Source organism: Physella acuta, unplaced genomic scaffold (assembly GCF_028476545.2).
Source record: "Physella acuta isolate Inbredline_101_S28 unplaced genomic scaffold, ASM2847654v3 ptg000688l, whole genome shotgun sequence".
Lineage (NCBI taxonomy): Eukaryota > Metazoa > Mollusca > Gastropoda > Physidae > Physella > Physella acuta.
The window spans coordinates 189,207-204,576 of NW_026732207.1; the positions used below are offsets into that span (position 1 = coordinate 189,207).

The window sequence follows — 15,370 nt, forward strand, 5'->3', positions numbered from 1 at the left end:
AAGAAAAGGTTGATTTCAAATACAACTAGAGTTTGTAATGACATGACATTCAAGTTAAAAATCACTGGCAAAAAACAAACAAAAACAAAACAAAATAATGGTCAAATGTTTTTAATGGTAAAGGCTTTCAATTTTTTTTTTTTTGCTTGTTTAAGGGCATGGGCATGGGTGATCATTATCAAAGCAGCCAAAATACTAATTTCTAAACCAAATACTATCATATTTAGAATATAGTTAAAACTCAAAGAGTTACGCCTTAAAAAAAAAAAAAAGCTTAAAAATAACTTTAAAAATGCCCAAACAACTCCCGCGATTGCCATGGTGAAGATGGCCAACTTGAATTATTTTTACCTTTTAAACATTGAAATAACATTTTTTAATGATAAATAAAATTGATCACAATTTGGTACTGATCACCCCCCCCCCTGCCCATGCTTATAACATGTTTTTATTTTAAAAATAATTTTCTTCAATCAAATAACAAGGATTCTTCTTAATACTCAACAGCAAAACTTTGCCCAGAGTTAACTGATGTTGAAAACATTGGGAACACTGAAGAAATAAGGAATGCCAACAGAAGTTTTGGCACTGTTATAAAATTTGAATGTTCTCCTGGGTTTGACCTGCTGGGATCTCAACAGATTGTCTGCCTGGCTAACGGCAGCTGGAATCATGTGGTGCCTTCATGTCGCAGTACGTGGAATTTTGTTTTGTTAGATTGGTTATTTTACACCTGGGCTGAGGGGTGAGGTGTGTAGATACAAGCAAGTGAGGTGATCTACAAGTACGTAGATGATTGACATCAGAGGATCCAGAGGTAAGTGTATGACAGCAGGTGATCTACAGGTAAGTTCATTGCAGAAAGTAATTTACAGGTAAGTTCATCACAGAAAGTAATTTACAGGTAAGTTCATCACAGAGAGTAATTTACAGGTAAGTGAATGACAGCAAGTAATTTACAGGTAAGTTCATCACAGAAAGTAATTTACAGGTAAGTTCATCAGAGAAAGTAATTTACAGGTAAGCTCATCACAGAAAGTAATTTAAGATAAGCTCATCACAGAGAGCAATTTACAGGTAAGTTCGTCACAGAAAGTAATTTACAGATATGGTCATCAGAGAAAGTAATTCCCACATTGTAGAAGTGGGTATTCGCACAGTGCACTAGAGGGTATTTCCACAGTGTACCTGTTGGCATTTCCAGTGCACTAGTGGGTATTCCCACAGCTATAAGTAGGTATTCCCACAGTGCAGCTTCAACAATACAATGTTTTTTGTTTTGTTTTCACAGAGTTGACTTGTCCCCTCCTACCGGTTGAAAATGGTGCCTACAATACCTCGTTGCCTGTGGAGTTTCTTGCCGGCGCCTCACTTCAGTGTCACCCTGGCTATTGGGTGGAGAGGACAAACACGCCAGAGGTCATTCATTCTTGCACAGCCAACAGGACACTCAGTCAGAATGACACATGTGTTGGTAGGTTGAATGTCATGGGGGTGGGTTTTAGGACATGTTGAGCAAATCAAATGTCGTGTAGATGTCCTGAAATGTCATGACATGTGTTGGTAGGTTGGATGTCATGGGGGTGGGTTTTAGGACATGTTGAGCAAATCAGATGTCATGTAGATGTCCTGAAATGTCATGACATGTGTGGTTAGGTTAATGGTGTATGTAGGTAATATTACTTGAATTTTTAAAAATTACATGCAGGTGAAAAAGAAGTCATGTCTGTGTATTAAATGAGATTTAGGTTTCACTATGTTTTCATACATTGTTGAATGTATTAGAGAAACACGTATCTTTATATATTGATAAATGTGAAAATGAGAAATACACATTTTGAAATATGATTGTATAAATGAGAAACACATATTTTCATTATTGATGAATGTATAAGAGAAACATATTATCATATATTGATAAATGTTAAAATGAGAAATACATGTTTTCAAATATTGTTGAATGAAAAAATTAGAAAGATATGTTTACAGATATTAATGAATGTTTAAAGGAGAAACACATATTATCTGATATTGATGCATGTTTAAATGAGAAACACATATTTTCAGATATTGATGAGTGTGTAAATGAGAAACACATATGTTCAGATATTAATGAATGTTTAAATGAGAAACACATATTTTCAGATATTGATGAATGTTTAAATGAGAAACACATATTTTCAGATATTATTTAATGTTTAAATGAGAAACACATATGTTCAGATATTGATGAATGCTTAAATGAGAAACACATATTTTCAGATATTGATGAATGTTTAAATGAGAAACACATATTTTCAGATGTTGATGAATGTTTAAATGAGAAACATATATTTTCAGATATTGATGAATGTTTAAATGAGAAACATATATTTTCAGATATTGATGAATGTTTAAATGAGAAACACATATTTTCAGATATTGATGAATGTTTAAATGAGACACACAACTGTAACACCACCACTCAGACTTGTGAAAACACCATTGGCTTTTACACCTGCAACTGCAAAGATGGTTATCAATTAGAGCAAAGCTCCTACACCTGCACAGGTATCTAGAGAGATTGAGTCATTCATTTAACTTTTGTTTATTTCATGTGGATAATAGTCAGGGTCCTAAACACTTAATTACATTTTTTTAGCAGGAATTTTAAAAATAACATCAGACTGACGACAAAGGAAGTGAGTTAAATAAAAGCTTGTAAAAAAGATATCTTGGCAGTTGAATGAATATTATCTATATCTAAGATCAGATAATAATGAATGAAATTTCATCAATACAATTTAGTCAATACCTTTGATCAGATATTGACCAATGTAATCAGGACTTTTGATTAGATATTGACTAAAAAAATCAATACCTTTGATCAGATAATGACCAATGTTATCTAACACTTTGATCAGATATTGATCAATGTACTCAATACCTTTGATCATATATTGATCAGTATAATCAATATATTGACCTATGTAATCAATACCTTTGATCAGATATTGACCAATGTAATAAAAAAATTTGATTAGATATTGATCAATATAATCAATACCTTTGACCAGATATTGACCTATGTAGTCAATACCTTTGATCAGATATTGACCTATGTAATCAATACCTTTGATCAGATATTGACCTATGTAATCAATACTCTTTGACCAGATATTGACCTATGTAATCAATACTCTTTGACCAGATATTGACCTATGTAATCAATACCTTTGACCAGATATTGACCTATGTAATCAATAATGTTGACCAGATATTGATGAATGTGAAGAGAACACCAGCTACTGTGGTCAGCACTGCCACAACCTGGTTGGGTCATACAAGTGTTCCTGTGACCCAGATGGTTTTGAACTCTACACCCAGAATGGGACAAATGGATACTTTCTCCCTCAGGCTGAGGATGGCTCGGAGCCTGATCACAAGTACCACATCAACCACACCTGTGTCTGTAAGTTTATCATACCTGATTGTATCACACCTGTCTGTATCACACCTGTCTGTAATTTATAACACCTGTGTCTGTATCACACCTGTCTGTATCACACCTGTCTGTATCACACCTGTCTGTATCACGCCTGTCTGTATCACACATGTCTGTATCACACCTGTCTGTAGCACACCTGTCTGTATCACACCTGTCTGTAGCACACCTGTCTGTATCACACCTGTCTGTATCACACCTGTCTGTAATTTATAACACCTGTGTCTGTATCACACCTGTCTGTAGCACACCTGTCTGTAGCACACCTGTCTGTATCACACCTGTCTGTATCACACCTGTCTGTAGCACACCTGTCTGTAATTTATAACACCTGTGTCTGTATCACACCTGTCTGTATCACATCTGTCTGTATCACACCTGTCTGTATCACACCTGTCTGTATCACACTGTCTGTATCACACCTGTCTGTATCACACCTGTATGTATCACATCTGTCTGTATCACATCTGTCTGTATCACACCTGTCTGTATCACACCTGTCTATATCACACCTGTCTGTATCACATCTGTCTGTATCACACCTGTCTGTATCACACCTGTCTATATCACACCTGTCTGTATCACACCTGTCTGTATCACACCTGTCTGTAGCACACCTGTCTGTATCACACCTGTCTGTAGCACACCTGTCTGCATCACATCTGTCTGTATCACACCTGTCTGTATCACACCTGTCTGTATCACGCCTGTCTGTAGCACACCTGTCTGTATCACACCTGTCTGTAGCACACCTGTCTGTATCACACCTGTCTGTAGCACACCTGTCTGTATCACACCTGTCTGTATCACACCTGTCTGTATCACACCTGTCTGTATCACACCTGTCTGTATCACCCCTGTCTGTAGCACACCTGTCTGTAGCACACCTGTCTGTAGCACTCCTGTCTGTAGCACACCTGTCTGTAGCACATGTCTGTATCACACCTGTCTGTATCACACCTGTCTGTATCACACCTGTCTGTAGCACATGTCTGTATCACACCTGTCTGTATCACACCTGTCTGTATCACACCTGTCTGTATCACACCTGTCTGTATCACACCTGTCTATATCACACCTGTCTGTATCACACCTGTCTGTATCACACCTGTCTGTATCACACATGTCTGTATCACACCTGTCTGTATCACACCTGTCTGTATCACACCTGTCTGTATCACACCTGTCTGTATCACACCTGTCTGTAGCACACCTGTCTGTATCACACCTGTCTGTAATTTATAACACCTGTGTCTGTATCACACCTCTCTGTATCACACCTGTCTGTATCACACCTGTCTGTATCACACCTGTCTGTATCACACATGTCTGTATCACACCTGTCTGTATCACACCTGTCTGTATCACACCTGTCTGTAGCACACCTGTCTGTATCACACCTGTCTGTAATTTATAACACCTGTGTCTGTATCACACCTCTCTGTATCACACCTGTCTGTATCACACCTGTCTGTATCACACCTGTCTGTATCACACATGTCTGTATCACATGTCTGTATCACACCTGTCTGTAGCACACCTGTCTGTATCACACCTGTCTGTAGCACACCTGTCTGTATCACACCTGTCTGTATCACACCTGTCTGTAGCACACCTGTCTGTAGCACACCTGTCTGTATCACACCTGTCTGTATCACACATGTCTGTAGCAACCTGTCTGTATCACACCTGTCTGTATCACACCTGTCTGTATCACACCTGTCTGCATCACACCTGTCTGCATCACACCTGTCTGCATCACATCTGTCTGTATCACACCTGTCTGTATCACACCTGTCTGTAGCACACCTGTCTGTAGCACACCTGTCTGTATCACACCTGTCTGTATCACACCTGTCTGTAGCACACCTGTCTGTAGCACACCTGTCTGTATCACATCTGTCTGTATCACACCTGTCTGTATCACACCTGTCTGTAGCACACCTGTCTGTATCACACCTGTCTGTAGCACACCTGTCTGCATCACATCTGTCTGTATCACACCTGTCTGTATCACACCTGTCTGTATCACACCTGTCTGTAGCACACCTGTCTGTATCACACCTGTCTGTAGCAACCTGTCTGTATCACACCTGTCTGTATCACACCTGTCTGTATCACACCTGTCTGTATCACACCTGTCTGTATCACACCTGTCTGTATCACACCTGTCTGTATCACCCCTGTCTGTAGCACACCTGTCTGTAGCACACCTGTCTGTAGCACTCCTGTCTGTAGCACACCTGTCTGTAGCACATGTCTGTATCACACCTGTCTGTATCACACCTGTCTGTATCACACCTGTCTGTAGCACATGTCTGTATCACACCTGTCTGTATCACACCTGTCTGTATCACACCTGTCTGTATCACACCTGTCTGTATCACACCTGTCTATATCACACCTGTCTGTATCACACCTGTCTGTATCACACCTGTCTGTATCACACATGTCTGTATCACACCTGTCTGTATCACACCTGTCTGTATCACACCTGTCTGTATCACACCTGTCTGTATCACACCTGTCTGTATCACACCTGTCTGTAGCACACCTGTCTGTATCACACCTGTCTGTAATTTATAACACCTGTGTCTGTATCACACCTCTCTGTATCACACCTGTCTGTATCACACCTGTCTGTATCACACCTGTCTGTATCACACATGTCTGTATCACACCTGTCTGTATCACACCTGTCTGTATCACACCTGTCTGTAGCACACCTGTCTGTATCACACCTGTCTGTAATTTATAACACCTGTGTCTGTATCACACCTCTCTGTATCACACCTGTCTGTATCACACCTGTCTGTATCACACCTGTCTGTATCACGCCTGTCTGTAGCACACATGTCTGTATCACACCTGTCTGTAGCACACCTGTCTGTATCACACCTGTCTGTAGCACACCTGTCTGTATCACACCTGTCTGTATCACACCTGTCTGTAATTTATAACACCTGTGTCTGTATCACACCTGTCTGTAGCACACCTGTCTGTAGCACACCTGTCTGTATCACACCTGTCTGTAGCACACCTGTCTGTAGCACACCTGTCTGTAATTTATAACACCTGTGTCTGTATCACACCTGTCTGTATCACATCTGTCTGTATCACACCTGTCTGTATCACACCTGTCTGTATCACACCTGTCTGTATCACACCTGTCTGTATCACACCTGTCTGTATCACATCTGTCTGTATCACATCTGTCTGTATCACACCTGTCTGTATCACACCTGTCTATATCACACCTGTCTGTATCACATCTGTCTGTATCACACCTGTCTGTATCACACCTGTCTATATCACACCTGTCTGTATCACACCTGTCTGTATCACACCTGTCTGTATCACACATGTCTGTATCACATGTCTGTATCACACCTGTCTGTATCACACCTGTCTGTATCACACCTGTCTGTATCACACCTGTCTGTATCACATCTGTCTGTATCACACCTGTCTGTAGCACACCTGTCTGTAGCACACCTGTCTGTATCACACCTGTCTGTATCACACATGTCTGTAGCACACATGTCTGTATCACACCTGTCTGTATCACACCTGTCTGTAATTTATAACACCTGTGTCTGTATCACACCTGTCTGTATCACACCTGTCTGTATCACACATGTCTGTATCACACCTGTGTCTGTATCACACCTGTCTGTATCACACCTGTCTGTATCACACCTGTCTGTATCACACCTGTCTGCATCACACCTGTCTGCATCACACCTGTCTGCATCACATCTGTCTGTATCACACCTGTCTGTATCACACCTGTCTGTAGCACACCTGTCTGTAGCACACCTGTCTGTATCACACCTGTCTGTATCACACCTGTCTGTAGCACACCTGTCTGTAGCACACCTGTCTGTATCACATCTGTCTGTATCACACCTGTCTGTATCACACCTGTCTGTAGCACACCTGTCTGTATCACACCTGTCTGTTGCACACCTGTCTGCATCACATCTGTCTGTATCACACCTGTCTGTATCACACCTGTCTGTATCACACCTGTCTGTAGCACACCTGTCTGTATCACACCTGTCTGTAGCAACCTGTCTGTATCACACCTGTCTGTATCACACCTGTCTGTATCACACCTGTCTGTATCACTCCTGTCTGTATCACACCTGTCTGTATCACACCTGGCTGTATCACCCCTGTCTGTAGCACACCTGTCTGTAGCACACCTGTCTGTAGCACTCCTGTCTGTAGCACACCTGTCTGTAGCACATGTCTGTATCACACCTGTCTGTATCACACCTGTCTGTATCACACCTGTCTATATCACACCTGTCTGTATCACACCTGTCTGTATCACACCTGTCTGTATCACACATGTCTGTATCACACCTGTCTGTATCACACCTGTCTGTATCACACCTGTCTGTATCACACCTGTCTGTATCACACCTGTCTGTAGCACACCTGTCTGTATCACACCTGTCTGTAATTTATAACACCTGTGTCTGTATCACACCTCTCTGTATCACACCTGTCTGTATCACACCTGTCTGTATCACACCTGTCTGTATCACACATGTCTGTATCACACCTGTCTGTATCACACCTGTCTGTATCACACCTGTCTGTAGCACACCTGTCTGTATCACACCTGTCTGTAATTTATAACACCTGTGTCTGTATCACACCTCTCTGTATCACACTTGTCTGTATCACACCTGTCTGTATCACACCTGTCTGTATCACACATGTCTGTATCACACCTGTGTCTGTATCACACCTGTCTGTATCACACCTGTCTGTATCACACATGTCTGTATCACACCTGTGTGTGTATCACACCTGTCTGTATCACACCTGTCTGTAGCACACCTGTCTGTATCACACCTGTCTGTATCACACCTGTGTCTGTATCACACATGTCTGTATCACACCTGTCTGTAGCACACCTGTCTGTATCACACCTGTCTGTATCACACCTGTCTGTATCACACCTGTCTGTATCACACCTGTCTGTAGCACACCTGTCTGTATCACACCTGTCTGTATCACACCTGTCTGTAGCACACCCGTCTGTATCACATCTGTCTGTATCACACATGTCTGTATCACACATGTCTGTATCACACATGTCTGTATCACACCTGTCTGTATCACACCTGTCTGTATCACACCTGTCTGTTTCCCACCTGTGTCTATGAATTTTTCATGCCCGTGCTTATCATATATGTCTATCTGGTATTCACATGTGTGTCCGGTTATCACACCTGGTAATTACATCTGTTTTCACACCTGTGTCTTTAGACTTTGCCTAATAAAAAAAGAATTAAATCCTCCATGTGCTGTTGTTAAAACAATTCTATTAACTGTTCACTCCACCTGTCTGCAGACACTGTGTGTGACAACACACCTGACCAGCCATTAAATGGGACCTTCCTGACCAAAAGGTCTCGCTTTGTCTACAATGAAACTGTTGCCGTAGCTTGTGAATTTGGCTTTAAGATTGAAGGTCCATCTAGTGTCAGATGTTTGGGCAACAACAGCTGGACACAAGTTCCAACCTGTAAAGGTAAGATTTTGTTCCATGTCTTTTTTACTTTGGTGATTGTTTTTTTAAAAATCTGAATAAGATGTTGCAATTTTATCAATATTTGTACTTATGTTAATTTATTCTAATGTTCCGATATGGAAATTGTTGGTTAAACCCTCATAATCCTCCACTCTCTCTTAAAATATATATATATATATAAAATTTTTATCAATATTTTGTACAACTGTATTTAACATTAAAAGTTGTCCATACTTTTGACAAGTTTTACCATTATCTGTACTTTAACACATTAAACTACTAGTTTAATGTGTTAATTATCAAATCAGATAATTTTGTTTCCTAAATTTTTCTGTATAGTATAAATAATTTCAGTTATAACTTAATAACTATAAATATTTTGTTGTTGTTAGTTTATCATGATTTATGATATTAGTTCATTTAGCTAAGCTGGGTGTATTTTTGATTTGTTATATTTCTCTGGTGACAGTCATTGCAAAAATATAAAATTTAATTCGGTTTATACCAGAAATGTATTGCGACGACATTCCTCCCAAGAGTGACCTTGAGGCTGGCAGAATCCCAGATGGAAAAACAAGGCTGGAACCAGGAGAAGAACTGGTCATCATCTGCCGCACAAAGCACAGCAGTGAAACTGTTAACAAGACACTCTTCTGTGCACCAAACAGGACAGGGGCTTTTGAGTTGCAGGGAGATAACCCTACCTGTCCAGGTAAAGTATTCAGTTTTGAAGTTATAAACAACCCTGAATGCTACTAAAACAATTTTAACAATGAAAATTCTGCAGGGATTTTAGAATAATTAACAATGATATTGATTCTGAGAAATGTTATTAAATAATTGCCTGCTCATATTAAATTAAGTAGTGATGCAGTAAAGGAACAGTAAGTTCAGTTTACCTCTAACCATTTTTTAGCATATGATTTATTAAATAATTATTTGCTCAATTAATGACTCTAGTAATTTAGCTCAAAACAATCAGAAGCCATCAGTAATATATTATATGGGATGATGTGGCTTAGCGGTAGAGCACTAGACTGCTAACGTTAAAGTCTGGAGTTTGAATCCAGGTTCAAGTCAGTAGAATGTCCCTGAGTTCTCCCAGCTCTGATGGGTACCTAACTCATGTTAGAGAAAATTAAGGCGGCTTGGCATAATGCTGACCACACTGTCCCTTTATATGCCCAGGTCACTGAAACAGATAAACTCTACTCCACCTGCCTCTTGGGCACGAATGGGAAAAGCTTATAATTACTAATATTATTACTCAAAAAAACTGTCCTGTTCTTTATTGGACAGGATGATCTATAGTACAAATGATTAGCATTTCTTTTTAGAATATAAAGTGGTTTATGTGGTCAGATTTATGCCTGGGCTTTCTTTATTTTCCCCAAACAAGTCAAGCTAGTATCAGAGTTAAGTGGACTCAGGGTCATCCCATGGAATTGATACAAACCAGAGATTTTGGGGCTATTGCTCATCCATACTACCATTTGACTAGATAGTTACACAATTAAAAGTAACAACACAACAATTTTTTAAAGACTAGATAGTTACTCAATATAAAAAGTAACAACAAAACAATTTTTAAAAGACTAGATAGTTATACAATTAAAAGTAACAACACACCATTTTTTCAAGGCTAGATAGTTACACAATTAACAAAGGTAACGACACTACAATTTTTTTTCAAAACTTGATAGTTACACAATTAAAAGTGACAACACAACAATTTTTTAAAAACTAGATCTTTGCACAATAAAAAGAAACAACACTATAATTTTTTTTAAGACTAGATAGTTACACAATTTAAAGTAACCACACAACAATTTTTTTACAGACTAGATAGTTACGCAATTAATAAAAGTAGCAACACTACAATTTTTTAAAAACTAGATATTTACACAATAAAAAGTAACAGCACAGCAGTTTTTTTTACAGACTAGATAGTTACGCAATTAATAAAAGTAGCAACACTACAATTTTTTAAAAACTAGATATTTACACAATAAAAAGTAACAGCACAGCAGTTTTTTTTACAGACTAGATAGGTACACAATTAATAAATGTAACAACACTACAATTATTTTACAGACCCAACCTGAAAATTATTCTCAGACAAATAAGGCTCTGTGCAGTCAGGGCAAGTGTTAAAGTAAACATTTGTTTTTCTATTTGTTGATATCAGAGAAATGTTTATTTGTTCTAGAGGTGGACTGTGGCGAGGTCTGGAACATTCCTGGCGCTGTTGTTGACAGGCCCGCTAACACAACGTATGGAAGCCAGTTTGAGTTTAAGTGTAACAGTGAGAAAGGATTTAAACTCAGGGGGAATTCCTCACTGGGCAACACTACAGTTGAGTGTCAGAGCAACGGCATCTGGGGCTACAACAGTCTTACCTGCATAGGTGGGTTCTGCTTGTACTATACTAGTTATCCTTACCTGTAATGGTGCGATGTGCTTACATTCTTATCTAGGTAGGTGGGTTGTGTTTGTATGATACTAGTTATCCTTACATGCATAGTTGGGTTGTGTTTGTACTATACCTAGTTATGTTTACCCAGATAGGTGGGTTTTATTTGAATGACACCTGGTTATTTTACATTTTTATCTGCAAAGGTGGGTTGAATTTGAACAAGATCTTTGCCATTTACTGTAATCTTAAAAGTAAAGTTTCTATAGAGCAGAAGAATATGACCCTGGCATAGAAATAAGAGATGGTCCCACATTGTTGTCAGCTTTATACAAGTTGAATTAGAAAATAAATACAATGTAATATGTGTAACTTCTGACATAAAATAATTTCAGTTTATTTTCATTATTTTTATACCTGGTTGTGTTTAAACTTGACTAGGGCACTTTCTCAAAAATATCTTTAGTCCCTACAGTTATTTAATCACAAGGATATATACCTGTCTATAAAACACAAAATGAAAGTTATTGTTGAGGCGCTATGCTTCACAAGGAGTAAAGAGGACTAAGTCAATATCATAAAAAAACCTAATATATTTTCCAGCCCATTTAAAATTCTATTGGCCCCCGCCTGCAGCCTAGTCACCCTTTCCCTCTATCCCCCACCACTAACAAATCATAAATGTACTTATAAAGGTCATAGCTGTGGAGACCCAGGCACCAAGGCAGGGACAAGGCAGATTGTAAATACAAGCTATGAGGTTGACCAGGTGGTGACCTACGAGTGCGAACAGACAAACTACACGGCTGAACGGACACACCTGATCTGTGAGTTCCACAATGGAACAGCTAAGTGGAGTGGGGAGGCACCACTATGTGTTGGTATGTCTCTAGTTTATATTTTTCATTAAATATTTCCTTACAAAATTAAATGGTTGTGAATAAATTTCACCCATAGTATTAAAACTGCAGCACATGAAGAATTTAAATAAACCACAGGATAATTCCTTAAGAAGTCAACAACTAGTTGCTGAAATTTTATTTGTATAATTATACTTTTTTAAAATTGATTCTTTATGATTTAAACTTTGCTTTCAGTTCTGAAATTGTATTTTCACATACTTTTTTATGTTGCGCTTGAGTTTATCAAAGTCTGCTTTCAATGATAAGATGATATCACATTTTTGAAAATTTTTGAAAATTTGAAATCGGGTGGTTACTTTTGTGTGTGCTTTCTTCATGATTAAATTTGAGCAGTGTATAAGTGAAACTCCCACAATAATTCCAGACACACAGAAACCAACCATCACCTGCCCAAAGGATAAGTCACTCAGCTTGTATGAAACCATAACCTATGACCCCCCAAAAGTAACAGACAACTCTGTACATTCTTGCTATATGCTGAAGTCAGGACCACCCTCTGGCGTGGCTGTCATATCAAATGACACAACAATCAAATTTCAGGCTTATGATCCACACAATTTTAGCCAATCAGTGGACTGCGAGTTTACGATTTATTTGAAAGGTGAGGAGTTTAGGTCTGTTTTGTTCAAATATTTACTCATTAAGTAATTCAATTTTATCCAAAGATTTATAAGAACAGTCTCTCCTTTTTTAACAACTGTTGACCGTTTCAGATTTCTTAAAAAAATATTACTTGCAATACCGTCCCTATCTTAAAACTTAGGTTTAATAGGGTACCATTTTGATTAAGAATTAGCAACAATTAACCCCACACCACAAGTTCCACCAATTTAAAAAATCCTCAGATTCCACTACCAAAGAAAAATACATAAATGTGTTTATCTTTTATTCCTCCAAATTAATTGTTTTCACCAAATTTTTCTTTCAGCCATCTCCAGGCCAGAAATAATTTGTCCTGTGTCACATGATGTTGTTCTAACAGAGAATTTACCTAAGACCATCACATTCAATGAATCCTTTATAGTCTCCTCCACCCCCAACACTACCCTCACCTTTACACCCCCGAGCCTAGAGGTAACAGCAGGGAATGTTTATGCCATCAGAGCCAGGGTACAGGGAGACAATCCATTTTACAAAGAATGTGCTTTTCTGCTCAATGTTACAAGTAAGAACATTTGGATCAGAGTCAATCATTTAAGTTTTTTTTCTTAATTAAATGTGCTATTTGTGTTCACTCTCTGCTGAGCAAATTGCAAGTCATTGATATAAGTTGAATGGTATACTTAAGCTATAACTAAACAAGTTTTGACCTGTGAACTAAGTGGTGTAAAATTAAGAAGTATTGTGCCATTTTACAAGTGAATACAAGAGAACTGCATATTTGAAGGCAAAGTAAATAAACATATATTTATGTATATCAATGTGAAGCAAAGTAGGGCAAAACTAAACAGCAACATTTGACCTAACAGCCTTCATATTTTAATTTTTTTAAAACTGTTTTAAATCTGAATGTATTAATTGTGATTTGATGATATTAATTTAGTTTTAATTAGATTATTGAGTGTTGTTATTTTAACAACCGTTTCAGCTGTATCTTGCTATAAAGATGTAATCAAAGCTCCAGGAAATGGAAGCATCAACTGCACGGGAAACAACAGTACTATGACATGTACAGCTGCCTGCAATGCTGATTTTCTGTTCCAAGACAAGACTCAAGCGCAAAACTTCACATGCACTAATGGGATGTGGTCACAAGCTAGTTCAATGGACTGTCTTGGTGAGACTTATTTTGAACAACACAATAAACACTTTCATCCATTTAATTTAGGAAGCATACACTTTAGTTAAATATGGAAAATGTAAAAAAATAGAGGTTTTTTGTTGTTGGCCAGGGTCAAGATAGCCTTGCTTTTGTCAGTCCTTTTTCTGCTGTGCACCACCATATCCTGCTTGGCTTTCCCATTTTCTTTTTCCAGTGAAACACCATTCCTGTGATATCAACTAAACATTCTTAAACCTTGGCCATAATGACACCATAATCTTTTGCAAACATCAAGGCAGAGTACTTTTGAACATGCTTTATAAGTTGTTCATATGCTTTTGACAAAGCCGTCAAAAATGTTTTTTTTCATCATCATGTAGCTTGTATTACATTTTTCTGTTCTGTAATTATTTAAACTTTGGAAAGCTGATTAACCATAGTCTAACATTAAGTAGTGGCTGATCAGTGCAATGTATCACAGCCAGTCTGATAATAAAGGAATCACCAACTCTTTCCTTAAAATTAATTCTATTCTTAATCCCTAACCTTTATACTGGCAGAATAAAAAACTACATACAACACTTCATTAACCTACATTCTTTTTTTTCTTTTAGAACTTAAAAACACTTTGGTTGGTTATGACATATCTGTCACGTATAACACTACAACACAAATGCTGGCAGGGTTTGATAATCAATGCTTTTTTGAGCATCACACAATTCTATTGAACAACATAAAACTAAGTGAAATTTGTGGAGCATCAAGAACTTTGGCAACAAATCTAAAGTCAAGTCGTTCTACACTAATGAGTGTAAGTATGTTAAAATAAATGTAAAAAAAACTTGATCAAGGAATTGGTATGCCTAAACAATATCACCAATCACATGTCTATGGAGAGGGCTACATTAAAGAAAACTTCATATCAAAGTATTTTAAATAAAATTCCAATTGAAATATTTAACCACTGGCCATGTTGCAAAATAAAAATTGTAGCAATATTTTTCTCATTGATTAATTACAGCAAAGTTAAAATTAAAATGTCTACTTTACCAATCAGCTAATAAATAGGAAGTGTTGACAGGTCAAATTAACTGTTCTCTGCTAAGCAAAACAAGTTTAGGGTTAGGTTTGTCTTAACGTAATATCTAGTTTAAACTGATTGGGAGGGGGGGGGGGGGCAGTATTTAAAACAAAGTTGTTACATAATTTTTAAAACCACAATTTAAAATTAATTTTT

At 38.0% G+C, this 15,370-nt stretch overlaps 1 protein-coding gene across 1 annotated transcript in view; it reads left to right on the forward strand.

Annotated features, from left to right (window-relative positions):
- LOC131949304 (sushi, von Willebrand factor type A, EGF and pentraxin domain-containing protein 1) overlaps positions 1–15,370 on the forward strand; it is a 49,759-nt gene that overhangs the window by 18,987 nt on the left and 15,402 nt on the right. Inside the window, exons 15-26 of the mRNA XM_059311123.1 lie at positions 508–693; positions 1,292–1,474; positions 2,419–2,550; positions 3,257–3,451; positions 8,856–9,035; positions 9,544–9,747; positions 11,245–11,442; positions 12,144–12,329; positions 12,736–12,972; positions 13,300–13,536; positions 13,960–14,148; positions 14,748–14,944. Of these exons, the coding sequence (XP_059167106.1) occupies positions 508–693; positions 1,292–1,474; positions 2,419–2,550; positions 3,257–3,451; positions 8,856–9,035; positions 9,544–9,747; positions 11,245–11,442; positions 12,144–12,329; positions 12,736–12,972; positions 13,300–13,536; positions 13,960–14,148; positions 14,748–14,944 (2,324 nt within the window). The remainder of the gene's footprint in view (positions 1–507; positions 694–1,291; positions 1,475–2,418; positions 2,551–3,256; positions 3,452–8,855; positions 9,036–9,543; positions 9,748–11,244; positions 11,443–12,143; positions 12,330–12,735; positions 12,973–13,299; positions 13,537–13,959; positions 14,149–14,747; positions 14,945–15,370) is intronic.